This window comes from Electrona antarctica (assembly GCF_951216825.1).
Source record: "Electrona antarctica genome assembly, chromosome: 11".
Lineage (NCBI taxonomy): Eukaryota > Metazoa > Chordata > Actinopteri > Myctophiformes > Myctophidae > Electrona > Electrona antarctica.
The window spans coordinates 48,842,384-48,868,797 of record NC_136792.1 but is presented as its reverse complement, the minus strand read 5'-3'; the positions used below and the strand labels follow the sequence as shown (position 1 = coordinate 48,868,797).

Below are 26,414 nucleotides of genomic sequence, written 5' to 3'. Positions count from 1 at the left end.
ACCATCCTTTTAATCTTGGTTTTGTTTTTTTAATCTTGGTTTTAATTTTCACAGTAAACCTGGATTAATGTCAATCCTGTTGCACCACTACTTTAAATTTTGATTTAAGTATCAATAAGGGATTCATTCTAAACCAGCAGGAGAGGAGGTTTAAATGAAAACAACATGCTTATACGTTTTTTTTTAGCGAGCGAGACGGTTTTTATTATCATATATATGTTTGCTGCAGGCACTATAATTTAATTTAAACATTCTCAAATATGAATGAAATAGTAACGCTAATGATGCTCACGACTGCTGCTGTTTATTTACAGCGCAAAACCAAGATGGCGGACACACAACAAAGTTTAATCCATGAATTAATCACAGTTTAAAGTTTTAATCACAGTTTAATGGATTTTAATCACAGGTTAAGGATTTAATCACAGATCTGTTAAGCAATACTTAAAATTAAGTGGTGCAACACAACTCGAATTAAAATTAATCCTTGATCAACAAATCCTTGATTAACACTAAACTAAGCTTTATTTAATCTTTCTTGGTGCAAACGACCCTAGGTCTGTGTTACCGTCTCCAGAATGGAGAAAAGACGTCACGACGGGCACTATGCACAATAACTAGACCCTCCAGAAAACAAACTCCTTAATCCTTGATTATGCCAGCTAAAATCCTAGATTTTTCCATCAAATATGCAGGTTTTTAACCCATTTTGAGATCAGATTCTAAAAATGTCTTCTACACCCTGACAGTTTTCTGAAAAAGCTATGTTTCTATGTCAGTCGTTCTTCGATTTTTCAAAAATAGCAGACCTACAACGTTTCGTTGTGTTTCCTCCCAGGTGGAGAGAGAGAGGACTGCTGCCCTTGTGGTCGGGCAGCCGGCAGCCCCATGAGAATGGACCGTACAGCAAGTTCAGAACGGGTAGGACGCTGTCCCTGTATGTCCCCCTCCTCCCTCTGTGTCCCTGTCTGTCCCCCTCCTCCCTCTGTGTCCCTGTCTGTCCCCCTCCTCCACTGTCCCCCTCCTCCCTCTGTGTCCCTGTCTGTCCCTCTCCTCCCTCTGTGTCCCTTTCTGTCCCCCTCCTCCCTCTCTGTCCCTGTCTGTCCCCCTCCTCCACTGTCCCCCTCCTCCCTCTGTGTCCCTGTCTGTCCCCCTCCTCCCTCTGTGTCCCTGTCTGTCCCTCTCCTCCCTCTGTGTCCCTGTCTGTCCCTCTCCTCCCTCTGTGTCCCTGTCTGTCCCTCTCCTCCCTCTGCATGTCCCTGTCTGTCCCCCTCCTCCCTCTGTGTCCCTGTCTGTCCTCCTCCCTCTGTGTCCCTGTCTGTCCCCCTCCTCCACTGTCCCCCTCCTCCCTCTGTGTCCCTGTCTGTCCCCCTCTTCCACTGTCCCCCTCCTCCCTATGTGTCCCTGTCTGTTCCGCCCCTCCTCCATAGCCATGGTTCGCATGGCGCTCCCCCTTCACGAGCGTCATGGCGTCATGGCGCCCTGTTTTGCGCACCTTGCTACATTTACAACGTTAACATCTAGTCTACATAAACGTTCAAATTTCAAACATAACGTGCTCACTCACCCCCGGGGCCACGGATGTTGGAATTTTGCACGGGCGGGTATTTTATTCTTCAATAAAAAGCATTTTAATCAGATTGGTGGCCATTTTCTCAAAACTTTATAATGTACAGTCCCATACCCTTGGTCTCTTCCGGGCTGACACCTAGAGGTACCCATCAGAAAGATATGGGACCCCACTGTATCAGAGTGCAATACACCTCCCAAGAGTCCCAACCGATACGGGTGCGTAGTTGAAAGTATACAGTATGGCGAGAAAGAAAACGGAGAAACTGGCCGGCGGTCGGAGAAAAATGCTTTTTAGTGAACGGGTGCTAATACCTGCACAATTCTAACATGCCTTGGCCCCCCGGGGGGGTGAGCACTTTATATTTGAAATCTGAACGTGTATATGTACACGTTAACGTTTGTAAATGCAGCAAGGCGCTCAAAATAGGGTGTATAGTCATGGCAGTTATGTTTCAGGGCTATACCTCCTCCACTGCATGGCCCTCCTCTGTGCATCAGCTTACTCTCTGTGTGTGTGTGTGTGTGTGTGTGTGTGTGTGTGTGTGTGTGTGTGTGTGTGTGTGTGTGTGTGTGTGTGTGTGTGTGTGTGTCACTCTGCATGGAACTGCACTGGCTAGAAGGCACAGCTTCCTGATGTAATCACAGTTAACCCATTTTGGGCGGGAACCCCTTTTGGTGTTAGCATTATGTTATGCTTTAGCTGTTGAAAAATAGCAGATCTACAAGCTCATAGCGCGCCACCGAGTGGCGCGCTATGAACTTGTAGGTCTGCTATTTTTTTTAAATCGTGATTTAGAAGATTTTTTTTAAATTTCGACGTCAGGTCTGAATGGGTTAACAGGTTTCTGCAACAAACAACTATGTTGCTTTTCATGCCAGGGAGTCATGTCTATTATACAATGTGTTTGGCCTCGGACCCCCATCTCGAAATATTTTATAAAAGTACTGGAAATGAAATGCTCAAGTGCAAATACATGTCCTTTCCTGGCTGTGCCCTGGCTTGCCTTCCAGCTCCGGGTGCCTGATGCGGTGCCTGGGCCAGGCCTCGTCCTTCTCTCTCCTTGTTTACGCAACGCAAACAAGGAAGTGTAGTCTCGTACACCTTCCGTGGTAACGGAGCTTAATTCATCGTTTACGTTGTGATTGCTGCACCTGCGTGCTTCATCGTGTCTAAGTAGCAGTGCGAGCTAAAGCTGTGATTGGTGGTCTGCTCTTGTGGACACAGAGATGTAGATAGATAGACAGCTAGGCCCAGCGATATATATATATATATATATAATGGATAGATGACTCTGACCGTTAGTCTCTTTTTTGTACTAGCACCTAATAAAAAAAAGTCTTGAAATGTCCGTGCCGCTCCAGTGTCCTCTCCTCCTTCTGCATATATTGGATAATGTACACGATACTAATTGTGGTAACGGACTCGAAGTGTTTGGAGTGTGTGGAGATTTCTTTTTTTAAAATAAAGTCGACGAGCATTGAATGCTGTCTTGGGAAGGAAGGAAAGAAGGAAGGAAGGCCTGTCTATCCATTGCAGTTCCATGATTATTGTTGGGGCAGGTTCATAACCGCCAGGTTTCTCTGTGTCTTCTATGTGTGTCTTTCTGCACGCGCGTGTGTGTGTGTGTGTGTGTGTGACGCTGTGCGTGCGTGCGTGCGTCAGACTCTTCGGAGGTGATCTGTGTGCGGTGGAACTCGCTGCACAGCAGTGACTCTCCTACGGGCAGCGTCATCTCCCTCCCTGTGGTCAACCCCTGACCCCCAGCATGTCCGCCGTGCCTGCCCACCGCCTGTCACCCCGTACGTTCACCCATATCACCCTGCCGTCACCCCGTACACCACGTTCACCCTGACGTCACCCCGTACGTTCACCCATATCACCCTGCCGTCACCCCGTACGTTCACCCATATCACCCTGCCGTCACCCCGTACGTTCACCCATATCACCCTGCCGTCACCCCGTACACCACGTTCACCCTGACGTCACCCCGTACGTTCACCCATATCACCCTGCCGTCACCCCGTACGTTCATCCATATCACCCTGCTGTCACCCCGTACGTTCACCCATATCACCCTGCCGTCACCCCGTACACCACGTTCACCCTGACGTCACCCCGTACGTTCACCCATATCACCCTGCCGTCACCCCGTACGTTCACCCATATCACCCTGCTGTCACCCCGTACGTTCACCCATATCACCCTGCCGTCACCCCGTACACCACGTTCACCCTGACGTCACCCCGTACGTTCACCCATATCACCCTGCCGTCACCCCGTACGTTCACCCATATCACCCTGCTGTCACCCCGTACGTTCACCCATATCACCCTGCCGTCACTAGGGTTGGGGACACACCATATCACCCTGCTGTAACTAGGGTTGAGGACACACCATATCACCCTGCTGTAACTAGGGTTGGGGACAGGCCATATCACCCTGCTATAACTAGGGTTGGGGACACACCATATAACCCTGCTGTAACTAGGGTTGGGGACAGGCCATATCACCCTGCTGTAACTAGGGTTGGGGACAGGCCATATCACCCTGCTGTAACTAGGGTTGGGGACAGGCCATATCACCCTGCTGTAACTAGGGTTGGGGACAGGCCATATCACCCTGCTGTAACTAGGGTTGGGGACACACCATATCACCCTGCTGTAACTAGGGTTGGGGACAGGCCATATCACCCTGCTATAACTAGGGTTGGGGACAGGCCATATCACCCTGCTATAACTAGGGTTGGGGACACACCATATAACCCTGCTGTAACTAGGGTTGGGGACAGGCCATATCACCCTGCTGTAACTAGGGTTGGGGACAGGCCATATCACCCTGCTGTAACTAGGGTTGGGGACAGGCCATATCACCCTGCTGTAACTAGGGTTGGGGACACACCATATCACCCTGCTGTAACTAGGGTTGGGGACACACCATATCACCCTGCTGTAACTAGGGTTGGGGACACACCATATCACCCTGCTGTAACTAGGGTTGGGGACACACCATATAACCCTGCTGTAACTAGGGTTGAGGACACATCATATCACCCTGCTGTAACTAGGGTTGGGGACAGGCCATATCACCCTGCTGTAACTAGGGTTGGGGACACACCATATAACCCTGCTGTAACTAGGGTTGAGGACACATCATATCACCCTGCTGTAACTAGGGTTTAGGACACACCATATCACCCTGCTGTAACTAGGGTTGGGGACAGGCCATATCACCCTGCTGTAACTAGGGTTGAGGACACACCATATCACCCTGCTATAACTAGGGTTGGGGACACACCATATAACCCTGCTGTAACTAGGGTTGAGGACACATCATATCACCCTGCTGTAACTAGGGTTGAGGACACACCATATCACCCTGCTGTAACTAGGGTTGGGGACAGGCCATATCACCCTGCTGTAACTAGGGTTGGGGACACACCATATCACCCTGCTATAACTAGGGTTGGGGACACACCATATCACCCTGCTATAACTAGGGTTGGGGACACACCATATCACCCTGCTGTAACTAGGGTTGGGGACACACCATATCACCCTGCTGTAACTAGGGTTGGGGACACACCATATCACCCTGCTGTAACTAGGGTTGAGGACACACCATATCACCCTGCTGTAACTAGGGTTGGGGACACACCATAACACCCTGCTGTAACTAGGGTTGGGGACACACCATATCACCCTGCTATAACTAAGGTTTAGGACACATCATATCACCCTGCTGTAACTAGGGTTGGGGACACACGACACCATATCACCCTGCTGTAACTAGGGTTTAGGACACATCATATCACCCAGCTATAACTAGGGTTGAGGACACATCATATCACCCTGCTATAACTAGGGTTGGGGACACACAACACCATATCACCCTGCTGTAACTAGGGTTGGGGACAGGCCATATCACCCTGCTGTAACTAGGGTTGGGGACAGGCCATATCACCCTGCTGTAACTAGGGTTGGGGACACACGGCACCATATCACCCTGCTGTAACTAGGGTTGAGGACACATCATATCACCCTGCTATAACTAGGGTTGGGGACACACGACACCATATCACCCTGCTGTAACTAGGCTTGGGGATCCAGAATATAGGGGTGGGCGATATGGAACACTTGTCGCTATAGAGCTCGTGCCTTTTGGACCAACGAGGTCATGGGTTAGATCCCGGGCACCGCCAACTCGGTGTATGAGTAGCACGGCTTGGGTGTGGCAAGTTGTGCGGTAAGTACTGGGAGCTGATGGTAGGTGGTGTGGCGCTCCACCTCAGCAATCCATCTCCCAGGAGTATAACTCATTGAACGGGGACAGACTCCCGCGTGTTATCGGCTGATACCGACAATAAGCCACTCCCGAACCTACTTACTCATATATGGTGATGTGCCTTTTGATGTGCCTTTTCACAGATATCGTATATATATCGTGATACAGTCAACGCACATTCTATCATTTGCAGTTTTATACCTTAATATGTACTTCTGTGGAACGATTGTTTCATTCGCTGAAAATAACAAGTATTGTGGTCTAAATTAATGTTCTGTTACTCTCTTTTCTTTAAGTTTATGTTACCGTGTACTATGTAGGTGGTTGTGTATACTGTTAAAGGACCACTTAACCACTTTTCAACATCTCTTCATATAATTGGTCCTCACTAATGTTCATGATAAAACACCACAATTTTTTCCTACTCAGTCTGTGTCTCATAGGAGGGCTTTGGGCAGTTCGGACACCCGTCCACCAGTGACATCATCATTAGGCAGATCTTTTTTAAAACAAGATTTGTTTTAAAATATATTTAGATTTGTATTTGAAAACGATGGCTTCAACTTTTGCATTGCAACTTTTCAGGAAAAGAAAGCCTGCCGTTTATATTAGCTTGGATTCACCATCGATGATGTCACTGGTGGACGGGTTTCTGAACTGCCCACAGCCTTCCTATGAGACACAGACTGAGTAGGAAAAAATTGTGGTATTTTATCATGAACATTAGTTAGGACCAATTATAGGAAGAGAAGTTGAAAAGTGGTGAAGTGGTCCTTTAACTAACTTGAAAAATAACCATAAAAACCAACTTGAAAAATAACCGTGATAATATTGTGGATCGTGACACTGCTTGAATATATTTCCACGTCGACCACACCCTTAATTCAGAACCGGAAAGGACAGGAGGAACCGGATCCAACATCCATGAACCGGAATCGGTTCCAAAACCGATTACGCAGCGCTGGTTCCTCAATGTTGCATCCCGTTCCTCTGCTTTCCAGAACCATTTTTTTTGTGAACCATGAAGTGGTTCTCAAACTTTTCCATTTCAATCACAGCTCTGGGAGTGTACAAATGGGACCAAATGTAAGGGTCCATCTTGTCACTCTACTGGAGTATTTCCAATATGCAATACACATTTTTTACTTCTCTCACCCTCTGTGTCCCGCAGAGCTGAGCGACGTGTGGTCCATCTCCAGTCTGAACGCACGAACAGACGCCCGGAGCACGCCCAGTTCACCCACGACACCCCACCTGCCCACCATCACCGAGGAGTGACCGACCGGGAGAGAAAGAGAGAGAGAGAGAGAGAGAGGATTCAGACAGAGAGGTGTTTGTTTTTGTGTGTCGAAAGAGAAACCGAGCATGTGAGAGAGGGAGACAGGGAGACGGGAGACGGGGGGGGGGGGGGGGGGGGGTAGAGGAGGGGAATTAATTTATGAAAATAGGCAAACCTATCCCGAGCTCACAACCTGCATGTGGCGGATCATGTGACACATTGTGAGCTTATAGATTGGCTATTTTTTTACGTCATGGTATGATGAAGCATGAATCAGTCTTAAACCTGACACTTCAAAAGAAGCAAAAAATAAGTAATTCTCCGAGGACTAAATAGTTTTAAACTCGACGCGACGACGCTTTGAGTGGTGAACGTTATAGAAGCATGTCCGCCGTACACAGTGCTGGAACGATGAGCAACTTGAGGAATTTCTGACCGGCCACACAGCGTTCACGTTGTCGTCTTCCGACCCGCAGCGATGTTCGGCTGGTTAGAAAAGTGTGGCGAGAAGTGCCCGAAAAGAACTTTCGGCGAAGGAAGGAAGGAAGGGATGACCTTGCTGGACTTGGTTTCCACAAGACAGAAGCTGCCTGCAACCGAGAGAGAGAGGGAGAGAGAGAGAGAGGCATGCAATCGAGAAGCTTGAGTCTAAAGAAGGTGACTAAGAAACATGAGAAAAGTATCGATCGGTAAGAAAGAGAAAAGAGTTGAGGACTAGAAACTAGAAATCAGGGAAGCATACATGCGGACAACACGTGTCAGCTGGTATGCACAGCAGCAGGTGTGGTGTTTGTAGTAGTGAATGGACTAAATGGACCCCCTCTCGTTCTTTGACGCAAGGCTGGTTGTTTAAAAATGTAAAAAAAAAAGGAACCGAATTGCCAAAGCGAGCCTCATTCACTGACCTCACACGGAGGTCAACGGCTCATAGTACAGACGTGCTGTAGCGTTAGCCTCCATCCTCCTCCAGGTGTCCACCTCTGGCTAGCGAGCGCTAGCCTGGTTTCCAGCCTGATCGCTGCGCTCCGTCAATTTGTTTTGTCACTTCGGTATCAGTCTGGTATCAGTCTGGCCAGCCTCCTGTTTGACTCGTATTTCATGACATCGCCTGTTACATAGTGTGTGGGGAGAGTTTAGTGAATGATAAGGGGACATTGCAGGACAACAGCAGTAGCTGTGTGGGGAGAGTTTAGTGAATGATAAGGGGACATTGCAGGGCAACAGCAGTAGCTGTGTGGGGAGAGTTTAGTGAATGATAAGGGGACGTCGCAGGGCAACAGCAGTAGCTGTGTAGGGAGAGTTTAGTGAATGATAAGGGGACGTCGCAGGGCAACAGCAGTAGCTGTGTGGGGTGAGTTTAGTGAATGATAAAGGGACGTCGCAGGACAACAGCAGTAGCTGTGTGGGGTGAGTTTAGTGAATGATAAGGGGACGTTGCAGGGCAACAGCAGTAGCTGTGTGGGGTGAGTTTAGTGAATGATAAGGGGACGTTGCAGGACAACAGCAGTAGCTGTGTGGGGAGAGTTTAATGAATGATAAGGGGACGTTGCAGGGCAACAGCAGTAGCTGTGCGTTGATATGACGTCCCATTTGTCCCAACCCGCACCACAGACCAATCAGAAGCATCGAGTGTACTATTCGAGTGCATGTCCCGACTTACGTTTCCAGACTGAGTATAGCGAAGTGACAAAACAAATTCATGGAACACAGCGAATCAGCCTGTAAACCAGGCTAAGTGAGGGCAACCTTCACACTTTCCCGGGATACAAAATGTGTTGCCTCACTGGGCTAGCCAAGTAGCTGGCTAGTGAAATGCCTGCAGAGAATATGTAGGAGAGAACAAGAACAGATGGACACTTTAACTAGAGTTGTACTACTACTAGGAATTCCCTTTTTTATTTTACACATTTATATTCTCTCCATTCCCCCATTTTTTTGAATGTTCTGATCATAGCTTTGAAGAGGTAGATTTTTTGCAGCTGTGTGAACCATCACGACATGTCACACCTACGTGTGCGGGCATGTGTGCGCATGTACACGCGCACGCACGCACGCAAGCACACACACACACATACACACACACACTATATTGCACACAGTCAGATCTTGATGTTTTTGTTCATCACTTGTATAAAATCAGCTGCAAATCTTGAGAATAATATTTCAACATATATTATGTTATGTTCATTATACAGTACATACGTAATATGTACCTATATTTTACATACTGTCTGTGAGTGTTTCTGTGAATTGTGATGTACATTATGGCCTGTACTGACTGGATGAATGTAGACCTGAGGACTTGAGAAAAGAGGTTTGAAATGATGCTATTGCTACTATGTTTGTATTTCAGTGAATGTATTGAACAAATGCAGGGCTGGGTTTCTTAAAAGATTTTTTTTGCATTTAGTTCTGTCCGATGCGCTTCTCTAAACGGCTGTCTTTGTTGTCAGCCGTGGAAAATATGCGCTTTATATTTCTGCAGAAATGGTTGAACGTTCTTGCGTAGCAGCAGAGCAGAGATCAGAAATCGTTTTACAAGAGTCGACTTCACAGCCCGAGTGGTTCAGTCAGTGGTTCTCAAAGTGTGGGGGCCAGGGACCGCCGGAGATCCTTGAGGGCCTTCCAAGGGCCTCCCCCCAGCAAAGAATGTGGAACATTTCAACCAATTCAATTTGATACTTCAACTATTCAAAATTATAATTATAAATAAAAACAACATTGAATCATTTTTGTAATGTTTTTCACAACACAACATGTCCTTATCGCAGTCCCTGGCATTATGGGGGGGTTTGGGGGTCCTTCGCATATTTGAGAACCACTGATTTAGCAGCTGACAGTCTTGTCTAGTCTATACAGGCAGAAAAGCAGAGGAGAACGGGGTTCAGAATCATCCACACAGGTTGATTTAATCTATGATTTATAGATTATTGCTGCAGATCCATACACTTAGATTAAGTATATTTATTCATTCATATACGAGTATTAAAAACCAAAAGCAGATGAATGACGTGCTGAAATCCTTTATTAAGAAACATCTGGAACATTTTTTTTCTTTGCACGGCAGTGAATAAAACATGTGCTTCTGCTCCGTCTCCTAATGCACGCTCTACTGCTGTCTGTCTGTCTGTCTGTCTGTCTGTCTGTCTGTCTGTCTGTCTGTCTGTCGGTCTGCCCACGACTGGGAATATGGGTTGAGGTTTGACATCCACATATAAATTATATTGTATTGTCTCATTTGAAAACAGATTTTGATTTGAATGAAATCTAGAATTATTAGTGTTATTAGAGGTGAATAAAGATTGATAAGTGCCATTAAAAGAGAGCTGTTGACTTTCATTTCACGTGTCATAATTGAGATCCCTTTTTTGTGTACATTACATACACTATATTCACATACACACGTGGCACGCGTGTGCACGCACGCACGCACGCACACACACGGGGATATAGCACCTGCATAAACAAAAATAAATATAAATAAATAACTGAAATTTTAATTTAATAATAAAACATTTGTTTACAATTTGTTTAGGTTTCAGTTTCCTTTTGGTGTTTTAAACATGTTATAATTTAGCTATTGAAAAATAGCAGATCTACAAGCTCATAGCGCGCCACCGAGTGGCGCGCTACGAGCTTGTAGGTCTGCTATTTTTGAAAAATCGTGAAAATATTTATTTCAGAAAACTGGAGGATTTAGAAGGATTTTTTAAAATTTTGAGGTCAGGCCTAAATGGGTCAAATGATAAGGGACAATATCGGTGGCACCCAACTGTAGCATATTGGGTGGCCTACAGTATAATGAATGTGGCTGTATTCATGCTAGTCCAGTGCTTTTCAACCAGTGGTCCTTGAGGGGGTTCCAGGTGGTCCCCATGCAGCTAAATGATGGAGAGTTGATAACCAAAAGGACCCTTATAGATCTTTGATTGATTGATTGATTGAAATATTTATTAACAGTTTGCAGAATTACAGTACATTTCAAGCACAAACTCAATACAAAGGCTGTTAACTGTGAGTGGACGACCCAATTAAGCATTACACTTGTTTACAAGAGGGTCCACCATGTTCAATTCATCAAAACATTTAGAGACATACAAATAGACACTTCTATATAGACAAAGAACAGAACAGGAATTCATCATAATGGAGGTAAAAAGGGAAAAGACAGTGAGGGAAAAAGGGGGGGGAATTCAGATTTTACGGGGGCCAGTTTCGTATTGCAGCCATCAATTGGTAGGGCGTTCCACATTTTGGTGGCATAGGAGCGCAAATAATTTAGTCCCTTGTTTGTGCCGAATCTGGGTTGTACATGGTTCGTTGCACTCCCTCTGGTGTTGTGGGTGTGGACTTCGTTAACATTAAGGAAGTATCTAGACAGGTACATGGGTATCTTGGTGGTGTATCGAATCTTGTGGACCACCAGACCTTGGCTTAGGGTCGTCGACCCTAAGCCATTCCAGCCTGTCAAAGTGGGCAGGGGTGAGGTGGGTTCGGGGGGTGAGGCCAAGTAGGAGCCTGACCAGTTTGTTTTGGGAAGTCTGGAGCCTAGTTTTAAGGGCCTTTGAGGTGCTGTGGTACCAGGAGGTGCATGCATAGTCAAAGAAACCTTGTACGAGGGCTCCTGTTAAGGTCTTCAAGGTGTTTTTGTTGACCAGTGAGGAGATCCTGTAAAGGAATCTTGTTCTTTGGTTGACTTTTTTGATTACGTTGGTGGCCATTTTATCACCGGAACGATTAGCCTCCAGGATGGAACCTAGGTAGATAATTTCATCTTTACGTGTGATAACATTGTCACCCACTCTAACCAAGAAGCCATTTGCCTTGCTGAGATTACTATTAGAGCCAAAGAGAATGGATTCAGTTTTTCCCAGGTGTAAAGATAGCTTGTTATCAGCGAGCCAGGTGCAGATTCTACCGAGTTCAGAGCTGAGGGCCTTTTCAACCTGCAGTTTGTTCCTGTCCGAGACTAGCAGTGCCGAGTCATCTGCGAACAGGAACAAGTTGCAGTCACAAGCTGAAGTCATGTCGTTAACATATATTAGGAACAGTAAAGGCCCTAGTATGCTTCCTTGTGGAACGCCACAGCTCACTGGGGGGGGGGGGGGGGGGGGGGTGTTCCATTCACCTCCACCATCTGTTCTCTCCCCTCCAGGTAGGATTGCATCCAGCTCACTGATGTGCTATCGAAACCAATTGCTTTAAGCTTGTTAACCAGTATGGAGTGGTTCACGGTGTCAAAAGCCTTTTGGAGGTCCACCTCATGTTTGATGTGGTCGCTCAAATAGAGAAGGCATGTGTCAGTGGAGTGGGATGTTCTGAAGCCAGATTGGAACTCGTACATTAATTTATTAGTGGCAAGATACTTTTCAACCTGTTCATAGACTATTTTTTCCATCACTTTCGAGATGGAGCTTAGAATAGAAATAGGGCGGTAGTTGCCGGGGTCTAATTTACTCCCTTTCTTGTGCAAGGGGGTTACTTAGGCCAGTTTGAAAACTTGGGGGACCTGTCCCTGTTTGATGGAGAGGTTTACTATGTGGGTGATAATTGTAGCTATAGAGATGGCTGAGTCTCTGAGAAATTTGGAGGGAATATTGTCATGGCCAGTGGCCTTGTGGGGTTGGAGGGCACTCATTTTCTTAATTACCTCATCAGTTGTTACCATAACTAGTTTAAAATCATCTTTACAAACACCTAGGTTTCTGTAGAAGGTTTTAATGTGCTCTACACCAAAGAGCCCAGAGTGGGAGGGCAGTTTGTTAACCAGAGTTGTTGCTAAGATGTTCAAGTAGTTGGCCACATCAAGCTTGTCAGTGATGAGAGTGTCGTTCGATTTGATGTTTATGTTTGAAAACATGGTTTTTAGTTTCTGACCGCAGCCTAGTTGATTTAGTAGCTTCCAGAGCTCACAAGGATTGTTTTTGTTTTCCTCTGCTTTATCATTGATAAAGTTACCTTTAGCTTTAGTCATGGTAGTTACAATGTTTCTTAGCTTGTTTCGTTGGGTTTTTAGGATGCCCAGTTGGGTTTGGAGATCACTGTCGAAGCGCTTGGCTAACTTTGACTTGCATTTAAGAAGTTCAGAGCATTTTTTGTCTCTGGCTTTCATTGCAGTCAGTATGTCCGAATTCATCATGGCTCCGAGCGGGTTTTGACCCTCATGGTTCTCAAAGGAGCCATGGTGTTTAGTACTGATGTAAATTTGGTTTTGAAGCCAAGCCATGCTTCCTCGACTAGTGAGCTCCTGAGCTCATCGGACCCAGATTCTTCAGTTCAAGGTTAAAGGCCTCGCTAGAGTAGGTTTTGAGGTCCCTAGATATGACTGTTTTGTGACAGCCAGACTTTAGTTTTTGTTTTTTGCGGGTACAAAAAAATCATAAAATGATCACTAAGCCCACATACAATAACCCCTTTCTTGGAGATTCTGGATTTGTCTGAGGTCAGAATGAGATCAATGACAGTTTGAGTAGAATCACACACTCTTGTGGGTTGGGTAATTAGCTGACTGACACTATGCAGATCATAGAACTTACTGAATGACTTAAACACAGGTGCTTCCTTACGTTGCATGTCTGTATTCTAGTCGCCAATCAGGATTTTCTCTACACATTGCTCCCCAGCTAAGCACCACTCAAGTATATCATAAAAATCGGGTGGTCTATAGACGGTGCCAACTAATACTGATTTTGCATTTTTAACTTTTCTTTAACTCTTGAGAATGTAATAAAATGACCTTTACGGTCATTAGTCAAATTATTGTTTAACATCTGCATTACTTAATTTAGTTTGCACATTTATTTTTATTTTGATCGTTTCCCTCTTATCTCTCCTATACCATCATCAATACATGGCATGGAATTGTGGACAAAATCTTATCCAACGACAACTAAATATTCTTAAGTTTTGGGTCTGAGAGGCTAAATGTCATCAAATGGCAGTGTTTTATATTTGGAATATATTTCTTATTACTTATTACCTTAATTTGTCAAGTAATATATTGTATTACATATTACTGTCTGAGCAAGAGTAATATATTAATATTACTATTACATATTACTTTTTTTTAAATGCTCAAATCGAACAATTAAATATTTAGTATAATTATAAATTATACATTACGTAGACCAGTGGCGTATCTACAATAAGGCGAGGCCAAACGGCCGCCTAGCCAAATCCATTTGAAAACACGACTGAGAAAAAAAAGAGGACAAACACCAGACCTGAGAACTATTAGTGGGGAGCGGAAATACGTAATTCTTTAACTTCTGCAGTTGTCACATAATGTCACAAGACAGAGCCACGGGCAACGAGACAGACAGACAGAAAGTAATACAGAAAGTAATGCAGTAATACAGAAAGATTTTTAGAATATATTACAATTTTTTTGTTAAGTAATGTATTATATTACAAGTTACCGTATTCCGGTAATATATTAAGTTACGTAGTGTTAGTTACCCACCAACACTGTCAAATGGTCGTCCGTGACTCAAATGGTGAATACCGGTACATAATGGCCCTTGAAGGGTTGAAAACCACTGCTCTGTAGTCGACTGACAGACGGTCAGTCAGTCAGTCGATGCCTCCATCTAGTGTTCACTAGCAGACACTGCATTTGTCTGAACATACCTGTCTGAAGTCAACACCCACAACACCAGAGGGAGCACCTGTTGAGGTCATCTTTTGCATGTGAGTTTAACAGCCGGGAATCGAACCCTGGACTCCCATGTGTAAAGCCGACATCTTAACCACTAAGCCAAAGCAACTGCCTATGGCTCAGGGGAGATATGAGACTTTTGAGGTCATCAGGCTGAGGCTGTGAGCCACTGCTATTAATAGCCTTCAGTTAATACACCTCTACGTGTTCAAATCCTACATGTTCTCCTATAGCTTAATGCTGGAGTGTTTCAACTTTACTAACTGAAGGCTAACACACACAATTACCAGGAGACGTTGACTGTGTGTGTCTGACTGATGGTGCAATGGTCAACTGATCAGTCTCTCTGTACGGACATTCCATGTTCAAGTCCCATTGCTCCTATATATCACAATGCTCTAGTACTTTGAACTTGAAGCTTGAATACAAAATAAAAACTCAAAAGCACCATGAGACATCTGCTGAATGCCCAAAGGTGCCTTGGCTCAATGGTGTGGTGGGCTTGATCGGTTGCCTCTGCTACAGACAGTTGGCAGGTTCAAGTCCCATGTCATCAAGGTGCTGGAGGACCATCGGGAGACGGTGCTCTCTCCCCCTGTTTCCTGATAAGTAACGGTTGGGGCTTATGTCTGAAAGAACCCTGTCCAGTGTCCACCTAACATTTTACAGATAAGAATTAGGTCAAACGTTTAAAAATAAAATAGCAATGCATGTTGGCCCATCATCTGACAGAATAGTCTGTGTATTTGCATTCTGGGCCCCGATTATAATCGTCGACAATGGCAATGTCATTTTTCTTGACTTTTGACGATGAAAAAACTACACACTATAGTATATTTGTTTAATCATTTTCATCTTTTTGTGTAATTGTCGCAAAAACCATGAACTATAGTTCATGGTTTTCACAACGATTTCAAAAACAAATGTGAAAATGGTGAAAAAACTACATACTATAGTTCATGGTTTTGGCCTATCATCTGACAGGATAGTCTGTGTATTTGCATACTGGGCCCTGATTGGTGCCCCAAAACTTGGTGGGAAAGTCCCTCTTTTATGTCTGGCTTCCAGGCCAGTTGGAAAAGGGCACACTGAGAGGTGGTAAGAGTATGTTAAATTGGACATTTTCATGGTAAAAGTTTAGCTGGACAGGTTTCTTTCAGACATAAGCCCCAACCGTTACATCTCAGGAAACAGGGGGAGAGAGCACCGTCTCCCGATGGTCCTCCAGCACCTTGATGACATGGGACTTGAACCTGCCAAGTGTCTGTAGCAGAGGCAACCGATCAAGTGCACCACACCATTGAGCCAAGGCACCTTTGGGCATTCAGCAGATGTCTCCTGGTGCTTTTGAGTTTTTCTTTTTTTATTCGAGCCTTGAAAAGTTCAAGTTACTGCAGCATTGAATGAGACTTGAACACAGAAAGTCTGTACTGAAAGACTCATCATTAGACCACTGTGCCATCAGTCAGACACTCTCAGCGAAAGTCTCCTGGTACTTTTGAAGTGATCTTTTGTTCGTTAGGCTTCAGTTAGTAAAGATAACAGAGAATCATATTAATCAGATGTTTCTTAGCGCTGTTGAGGTCTTCTTTTGCATGTTAGTGTAACAGCCGGGAATCAAACCCAGGTCACCCGCACGGAAGGCCAACACCTTAACCACTAAACCAAAGCAGTTGCATATGGCGCAAGGGAGATATGAGAGGTCATCAGGCTGGGGCTGTGAGCCCCTGCTACAATAGGCTTCAGTTAATACAGCTCTACATGTTCAAATCCCTGTTCGCCTATAGTTTAATGCTGGAGTGTTTCAACTTTACTAACTGAAGGCCAACACACACAATTACCAGGAGACTTTGGCAGAGGGTGTCTGACTGATGGTGCAATGGTCTAATGATCAGTCTCTCTGTACGGACATTCCATGTTCAAGTCCCATTGCTCCTACAGTATATACTGTACTATACAACTACTTAACCTTACTAGTTCAGTACTACTCTCATGTTTGTCTTAAAATCTATGCTGGCAGGAAATACCTTTGTTGTTCCCTGTTAATTCTCAACTGTGACATTAGTAACAAGTTCTTTGTATTTCTGTTATTAATTGTGCCTTATTCTGCTTTCTGTATGTTATGTTTCAGTTTGACACTGTCTTGTAATAAACTAGTCCTATTCAACACCTGCCTGTTCCTTGGAGGAATTAGCAAGGAAGAGTTTAGCTGGCTGTGAAGCCCACTTAGAGTGACGTTGGGTTTAGCAGCACAGTGACGGCGATCACGCTGTTTGGTCAAAGATTTTTATGTTGGATATGTTTTTGATGGTAAGAGCGCCACTCACTTTTTTTATTTATTATTTAACGTTTTCGTGTCTGATGAATAGTGTCAGAATGATGGATCAGAACTATGAATGAGTTCCACTGTCTGAGAATCAGATCCAGGTTTTCTCATTCATGTCATGTGGTAAAACCTTAGAGTATATATGAATAGAGACGGCACCCGGATGAAACCCTGAGGCGAAATGGACATAGTGGCCGAATTTGATATTGCAGCGTGGGTCCAAACACATGAACGCGCTGGTCCGTTGACTATCATTGTGCACGTTCACGATGACACGTGAACGCTGAATGCCTGCATGATAGTCAGCGGCAGCGCGTTCATGTGTTTGGGCCCAATCCATCCCAGAATGCACTCTGTTCCTACCCAGAATGCACAGTGAAATCGCCTCATGCGCTTTTGAGCAACTTAATGCAAGTGGATGGGAGGAGAACTCGGGTGCCGTCTCTATTCATATATACTCTAAGGGTAAAACACACTGGACATAACAGGAAGTAGTTAAAGAGTTATCTGTACTCTAACCCTCTAAACCGCCTCCTCGCCACTCGCCCTACACACTTGCCCTCGATATGCGCGTTCACGCGAGGCTGCGCCATATTAAGTGTCGTCCGAAACCAAGCAGCCTTGAGTGGAAGTGGCTTATAAAGCCCTCAACAGCGAGTCTGTGCCGATCTAGACTCGATTGCCTTGTGCAGCCCTGCTCTCTGTCCGCATGGAAACCGCAACCTACAAATGTAAGAACCACCACAAATAAATGATAAATAAACTCCTCCTAAACAATCTTCATCTGATGCAGAATAGACAATGCTCCAACTGATGTTCACAAGGGCTCTTTATTTACCCCACTGTGAAAAACTATAAATGAAACCACACAAACAAAACACCTTTTGAACACAATGATTTATAAACACCATGGATGTATATTACATGCCCTTTTTGACAGTCACGCTGTAATTCCAATTAAATGTCCATGTTCATGAAATCCACATGTCACACAAACATATACACGATGCAATGCAATATAACTGTAGGCTACAACCAAAATAACAGGTAACACAATGGCATGATGGTAACCATGGCAACGAATGGTGTCTGTTTCCTGTTTCTGCACAAGGAGGGCGAGTGCATCACCAAACAGTTTTTATACCCAGCACCCTAATCAAGGGAACTTGATTCAGCTGGAGGGGCACTTCCTGATGAGGGAACCTCCCGAGAGCACTTCAAGTCAAGGGACTGGTTTCAAAAAGGGCCTAACTCACAGAATCTCTGTCTGTGTCACACAGAAACGTGTCCCCTGTGTGTCACACAGAAATGTGTCCCCTGCGTGTCACAAAGAAATGTGTCACCTGTGTGTCACACAGAAATGTGTCCCTTGGTGTGTCACACAAAAATGTGTCCCGGGTGTAACTCGGAAAGTGTCCGACCGAACCGTCTCAAACGTGGTGAGTGTGTCTCATATGATCCTGAGGTGTGCAGTGACGACTGGAAATGCAGACGTTGTAACCCTATGCTACATACAGAGGGCGCTGTTCCTTTAACTGGCTGATGGGCTGAGTATTATAGGGTTGTTTTTGTCTGTGTTTAGTTTCAGTTCTGGAGGGAAGTGGTCGCTCTAAAACCTTCCAGTTCTGGTATGGAGGGTATGAAGCGGTGGCTCTAAAACCTTCCAGTTCTGGTATGGAGGGAAGCGGTCGCTCTAAAACCTTCCAGTTCTGGTCTGGAGGGAAGCGGTCGCTCTAAAACCTTCCAGTTCTGGTATGGAGGGAAGCGGTCGCTCTAAAACCTTCCAGTTCTGGTATGGAGGGAAGCGGTCGCTCTAAAACCTTCCAGTTCTGGTATGGAGGGAAGCGGTCGCTCTAAAACCTTCCAGTTCTGGTATGGAGGGAAGCGGTCGCTCTAAAACCTTCCAGTTCTGGTATGGAGGGAAGCGGTCACTCTAAAACCTTACAGTTCTGGTATGGAGGGAAGCGGTCGCTCTAAAACCTTCCAGTTCTGGTATGGAGGGAAGCGGTGGCTCTAAAACCTTCCAGTTCTGGTATGGAGAGAAGCGGTCACTCTAAAACCTTACAGTTCTGGTATGGAGGGAAGCGGTCGCTCTAAAACCTTCCAGTTCTGGTATGGAGGGTATGAAGCGGTCGCTCTAAAACCTTCCAGTTCTGGTATGGAGGGTATGAAGCGGTCGCTCTAAAACCTTACAGTTCTGGTATGGAGGGAAGCGGTCGCTCTAAAACCTTCCAGTTCTGGTATGGAGGGTATGAAGCGGTCGCTCTAAAACCTTCCAGTTCTGGTATGGAGGGAAGCGTTCGCTCTAAAACCTTCCAGTTCTGGTATGGAGGGTATGAAGCGGTCGCTCTAAAACCTTCCAGTTCTGGTATGGAGGGAAGCGTTCGCTCTAAAACCTTCCAGTTCTGGTATGGAGGGTATGAAGCGGTCGCTCTAAAACCTTCCAGTTCTGGTATGGAGGGAAGCGGTCGCTCTAAAACCTTCCAGCTCTGGTATGGAGGGAAGCGGTCGCTCTAAAACCTTCCAGTTCTGGTATGGAGGGAAGCGGTCACTCTAAAACGTTCCAGTTCTGGTATGGAGGGTATGAAGCGGTGGCTCTAGTTATTGTATGTTTGGTTGTTACTACGAGTAGTTGATACAGAAGTAGAACCCTGGATGATAACGTTTGTTTTGTTGAATCTTTATCTGTTGTTGTTTATTAACAGTTTGACTGCGGAAAACGCTAAACCTGCCTTTTGTTGTTTAATGTTTAATTTGCCGTTTCTTTGATCACTTTAAAGACATAGGCCCTACAGGGTTTCCGTCGGACATCCGTGACACGCTACACGGTTGGATCACGTGACCAGAAGAGAAAAAAAACACTGACGCTCGATTCCTAAGGATTCTGCATTGCCTTCTGGGAAACGGAGGCTCAATGCATTGCCCACGGTGCTTCTGGGAAACGGAGGCTCAATGTATTGCCTACGGTGCTTCTGGGAAACGGAGGCTCAATGCATTGCTTACGGTGCTTCTGGGAAACCGAGGCTTGATTTATAACGCAGTAAATGTGTTAAATCAGCAGTTCTCCATCACGGACTCCTTCTTCCTTTTAGCATAGCAGAAAGCATAAGGGGAGGAGAGGAGAGGAGAGGAGAGGAGAGGAGAGGAGAGGAGAGGAGAGGAGAGGAGAGGAGAGGAGAGGAGAGGAGAGGAGAGGAGAGGAGAGGAGAGGAGAGGAGAGGAGAGGAGAGGAGAGGAGAGGAGAGGAGAGGACACACATTCTCAGGTTAATTTTACACCAGGGTTGAACCGGTTCATTTTACACAAGGGTTGAACCGGTTGTCTTCTTTCTTCCTGCCTTATATTGAACCAATTCAGAATGTTTACACTGACAATGAACTGGTTCAGAACCCTAAACGTTGGTTCACAACTGGAAGAAAAAATGGCAGCCAGTTCCTTGAAAGAACCAATAAGGTTCCAAGAATCTAGAACGGAACCAGTTCTAGAACCAAAGTTCTTCTGGTGGAAAAGGAACCTCAGTGTGTTCAGGAGATTGTATGCATCGGCTTCCCTGATTGGCCAACCCAAACCGTCTGCTTCAAGGATTGGCTGAGAGACATTGTCACATTTCTGCCTCATAGTGGATATAAATGCAACAACTTGCATCGTTCCCAACATGCATGGCCCCAAGTAGGCCGGCGTACTCCGTCCTTGTACTGTGTCATTCACACATTCTCTTGTGAATGCAGATCAGCTCTCATATCAGAGTGATTGACAGGAGAGATAATCAGAGGAGCAGAGTTTGTACCATTTTGGTTCAAACATGGACAGAAGTATAGATATAGTCTCTCAGTGAAGGAGCAGCCAGTGAAAGAGTAGAGATTTACACTGGTCTCCACATCATAAAAGGACACCAGACCCTCCTCAAAATCTACAAACACTCCCACTTTCTGGAGATGATGATCCAAATATGGAGTTCCACACAGCTCCAACCAGCTCAGTAGCCTTGTGGTTAGAGTGTCCACCCTGAGACTGGGAGGTCAGGGTTCGATCCCTGACCGAGTCATACCAAAGTCTCTGAAAAATGGGACCCAGTGCCTCCCTGCTTGGCACTCAGCATCAAGGTTTGGATTGGGGGGGGTCAGTCCCTGCGACATACTAGCGTCATGTCCAGGAGGTGTACTTGTACATCAAGCTGCCTCACGCTACAGAAACAGGAGATTGGCTCCTGCCCTATGGGCCTCATGTCTACAGAAACAGGAGATTGGCTCCTGCCCTATGGGCCTCATGGCTACAGAAACAGGAGATTGGTTCCTGCCCTATGGGCCTCATGGCTACAGAAACAGGAGATTGGTTCCTGTCCTAAGGGCGTCATGGCTAAAGAAACAGGAGATTGGTTCCTGCCCTATGGGCCTCATGGCTACAGAAACAGGAGATTGGTTCCTGTCCTAAGGGCGTCATGGCTAAAGAAACAGGAGATTGGTTCCTGCCCTATGGGCCTCATGGCTCAGCAAGGCTACTTACACAGCTCCAGACTAATATGACGTCAGGTTCATTCCACACAGCTCTAGACTGCTTTGGGGACCGCAGTTCAAACATGATTTATTTGGGGAGGCCGTGAAGAGATTGAGAAGCACTGGTTCAATTTAAAGTATGGTCATACATCTTAGGCGTGCTCCGTCCTTGTACTGTGTCATTCACACATTCTCTTGTAAATGCAGATCAGCTCTCATATCAGAGTGATTAACAGGAGAGATTATCAGAGGAGCAGAGTTTCTACCACCATAATCAGGCCAAGGACAGAAGTATGGATAAAGTCTCTCAGTGAAGGAGCAGCCAGTGAAAGAGTAGAGATTTACTCTGGTCTCCACATCATAAAAGGAGACCAGACCCTCCTCATAATCCACAAACACTCCCACTTTCTGGAGCTCCTCTCTTACAGGGAGGAGGACAGCAGGGTCAGCTTTAGCCTTGTACTCATTTCCATTCCTCAACAATGTAGTCCAGAAACCGTTGTTGGGTCTCAGTTTTATGTCTCCCTTCCTGTTGATGGACTCTCTGGCCACTCCTATTGTCCAGTTAGTCTTCCCTCCAACCTGGACCTCATAGTAAAACCTTCCTGATAAACAGCTTTGTTTTCCTAAGACACTGACACATGGAAAGAATCTCTCTTTGTTTTTGGGGAGATTCTTCCTTACGTTTCCATGACTCACTTGTTTTCCATCCTCAGACAGGATGAGGCTGGGATGTGCCGTATCAGGGTCCAGAGTTAAATTCACAGAGTATTGCTGAATTCTCCTCATCTCAGAATCACACAGTTTCTCCATCTCTTCTCTGGGTTTGGTTCGTCTCTCTCAAGCTACTTCTCCTCACACTGTGGAATCAGCCTTTTATGCCGTTGAGATGCATGGAATCTGACCTCATCAGATATGATTTCAGGTTCATCCAAATATGGAGTTCCACACAGCTCCAGACTGTTTTGGGGGTTCAAACATGATTTATTTGGGGAGGCCGTGAAGAGATTGAGAAGCACTGGTTCAATTCAAAGTATGGTCGTACATCTCACCATGAGGATGTCTCACATGATCCATGACAGGCTGTGAGCTCTACCGGCTCGGAGGACCATCTGGAGGAAGGTGCAGTTCTTCTGGAGTTCACAGACTGAGGTTAGAGGAGATAGAGGAGGACCTGGAGATGAGAGAGCACTTCAGACACATTGTACATTTTGGGCAGTTTTCTGTGAATGTAATGCTGTCTGCGCGCACGTGTGGCCGAGGAACACACATGTGGGCGGGTAAAAAAAAATCCCCGGGGCTGCCAAGTTTCAGAAATAGCCAAGAGTGAGACCTTAGACCTGAGACCATAAAGCGTCCAGCCGCCGGCGGAAAATAATTGGCCTTTTTTAACGTCGATTTGGCCCGTTTTAACAATGATATTTAACCTTAAGACTGATGTCTTCACCTCCATGCCAACTGCTCTCCCTGGCTCCTGACAGCCTCCTCATGCTTACAGTAGAAATGAAAAAGATTGTACCTTTTTGTTTTGACAAATAAATACATTTATTTATAAAATGTAAAACAAAATATAGCAGCTTTAAATAGCAGCCTTCTTTAGTGACTTTTTCACTGTAACAAAAGAAAAATGCAAAAAGCATCTGTGTCACTTTAGCGTTTAACCACATTAACCATTCGAAGTAGCTATTAAAATAGCAGATCTACAATGCAGGATCATAGCACGGCCGCACTAACATTTCACAGGGAAAGTTTTTAACTTGGGGGGGGGGGGGGGGGGGGTTCCTGGAACAACACATTTTCAAAAGGGGGTCAGCGGCCAAATACATTTTTTGTCCTTGACATGAAATAGTTTGAGGACCACTGATATATAGACCTAGGTTTTTTCAGAAAACTGAGGATTTAGAAGAATTTGTAGAATCGGGTTCTCATCTAAACAAGGCATTCCTCAAAATGTACAGTAGTTATAGTATAGTAGTAGTATAATAATAGAATAGTAGTTATAGTATAGTAGAAACTGATGTCATATTAGTCTGTGGCAGGTTTCTGTAGCCATGAGGCCCATAGGGCAGGAACCAATCTCCTGTTTCTGTAGCGTGAGGCAGCTTGATGTACAAGTACACCTCCTGGACATGACGCTAGTATGTCACAGGGACTGACCCCCCAATCCAACCCTTGATGCTGAGTGCAAAGCAGGGAGGCACTGGGTCCCATTTTCAGAGTCTTTGGTATGACTCGGTCAGGGATCGAACCCTGACCTCCCAGTCTCAGGGCGGACACTCTAACCACAAGAACACTGAGCTGGTTGGAGCTGTGTGGAACTCCATATTTGGATGAACCTGACATCATATCTGATAAGGTCAAATTCCATGCATCTCGACGGCATAAAAGGCTGATTCCACACAGTGTGAGGAGCAGTAGCTTGAGAGAGACGAACCAAACCCAGAGAAGAGATTCATGAAATGAAAAGTGCACTGTCTTGTCTGTCATCACATGCAAACGAAGAGACGTCTCTGTGGCTACCAAGGTGGGGGGGATTTTATTAACCGTCCCACATGTGTGTTCCTCGGCCACACGTGTGCGCAGACAGCATTACATTCACAGAAAACTGCCCAAAACGTACAAGTGTCTGAAGTACTCTCTCATCTCCAGGTCCTCCTCTATCTCCTCTAACCTCAGTCTGTGAACTCCAGAAGAACTGCACCTTCCTCTGCAGATGGTCCTCCGAGCCGGTAGAGTTCACAGCCTGTCATGGATCATGTGAGACATCCTCATGGTGAGATGTACGACCATACTTTGAATTGAACCAGTGCTTCTCAATCTCTTCACGGCCTCCCCAAATAAATTATGTTTGAACTTGGGACCTTGAAGAAGAAAGCAAGAGCAAGCACACTGGGACCGCCCCCAAAATAATCTTATTTGAACTTGGGTCCTCCCAAAAAATAGTCTGGAGCTGTGTGGAACTCCATATTTGGATGAACCTGACGTCATATTAGTCTGGAGCTGTGTAAGTAGCATTGCTGAGCCATGAGGCCCATAGGGCAGGAACCAATTTCCTGTTTCTGTAGCCATGAGGCCCATAGGGCAGGAACCAATCTCCTGTTTCTGTAGCCACGAGGCCCATAGGGCAGGAACCAATCTCCTGTTTCTGTAGCCATGAGGCCCATAGGGCAGGAACCAATCTCCTGTTTCTGTAGCCATGAGGCCCATCACTAAGACCAAGGAGCTGTGTTTGGGAGGGGGGTCAAGAGCAGAGGGCTCAGGGTCCATCTTTAGGCCTGTTACTATGAGTGGGGAGGAAGTGGAGCAGGTCAGTGACTTTAAATATCTGGGAACGACCATAGACAATAAACTCACCTTTTAGACCAATGCAGATAACATCTACAAAAAGGAAAGGCAGCGGCTTTATCTTCTCAGGAAACAGAAGTTTTAATTCCAGTAAACACACCCTGACCTGTAGGTCTATAGATCTATAGATCACTCACTGAGAGTGTTCTCACTTTTAACACTGTGTCCTGGTTTGGGAATCTCTCAGTTAGAGATAAAAACAAGCTCACCAGGTAGTCAACCAGGCAAGTAAGATCATTGGAGACAAACAATTGCAACTTCAGGACATATACAACCGCTCCATAACCAAAAAAGCTATTCAGGTTTACAATGATTCTACCCATCCTCTTCACTCTGTATTTGACTTGTTGCCATCGGGCAGGAGGCTTAGGGCAAAATTAGCTAAAAAGAAGGGTTACAAAACTTTATATATAATAATATATAGTATATAATAATACTGCTGTGGACATTTTAAATAAAATAAATGTTTAAATAGTCTAATACCAACTGTTCATGATCAATGTTGCTGTGTTAATGTGAATGCAACAGCATTTAATGCACCTGTGTATTTTTTGTAATGTTTTATTGTTGTAACTGACTGCCGGTGTGCCAAAGACGAATTTCCATTTTATGCAAATCTAATGGACAATAACGTTTTCTTTATCTTTATCTTTATAGCAGCTTGATGTACAAGTACACCCCCTGAACATGACAAAAGTATGTCGCAGGGACTGACCCCCCAATGCAACCCTTGATGCTGAGTGCCAAGCAGGGAGGCACTGGGTTCCATTTTTCAGAGTCTTTGGTATGATTCGGGCAGGGATCGATCCCCGACCTCCCAGTCTCAGGACGGACACTCTAGCCACAAGGCCACTGAGCTGGTTGGAGCTGTGTGGAACTCCATATTTGGATGAACCTGACATCATATCTGATGAGGTCAGATTCCATGCATCTCAACGGCATAAAAGGCTGATTCCATACAGTGTGAGAGAGACGAACCAAACCCAGAGAAGAGATGGAGAAACTGTGTGATTCTGAGATGAGGAGAATTCAGCAATACTCTGTGAATGTAACTCTGGACCCTGATACAGCACAGCCACGCCTCATCCTGTCTGAGGATGGAAAACAAGTGAGTCTTGGAAACGTAAGGAAGAATCTCCCCAAAAACAAAGAGAGATTCTCTACATGTATAGATGTCTTAGGAAAACAAAGCTTTTCCACAGGAAGGTTTTACTATGAGGTCCAGGTTGGAGGGAAGACTGCCTGGGATGTAGGAGTGGTCAGAGAGTCCATCAACAGGAAGGGAGTCATCTATGCGTGTCCCAAAAATGGTTTCTGGACTATAGGGTTGAGGAATGGAAATGAGTACAAGGCTAATGCTGATCCTGCTGTCCTCCTCTCTGTAAGAGAGGAGCTCCAGAAAGTGGGAGTGTTTGTGGATTATGAGGAGGGTCTGGTCTCCTTTTATGATGTGGAGACCA

At 45.4% G+C, this 26,414-nt stretch overlaps 1 protein-coding gene across 1 annotated transcript in view; it reads left to right on the top strand.

The window, feature by feature from the left end:
* LOC306932187 (glycerophosphodiester phosphodiesterase domain-containing protein 5-like) overlaps window positions 1-7,228 on the top strand; it is a gene marked incomplete at its 5' end in the record, with an annotated part of 34,891 nt that extends 27,663 nt beyond the window's left edge. Inside the window, 2 exons of the mRNA XM_079513884.1 lie at window positions 839-921; window positions 7,026-7,228. Coding sequence (XP_079370010.1) covers window positions 839-921; window positions 7,026-7,132 — 190 coding nt within the window. The 3' untranslated portion in view covers window positions 7,133-7,228. The remainder of the gene's footprint in view (window positions 1-838; window positions 922-7,025) is intronic.
* Between the last annotated feature and the right edge of the window lie 19,186 nt (window positions 7,229-26,414).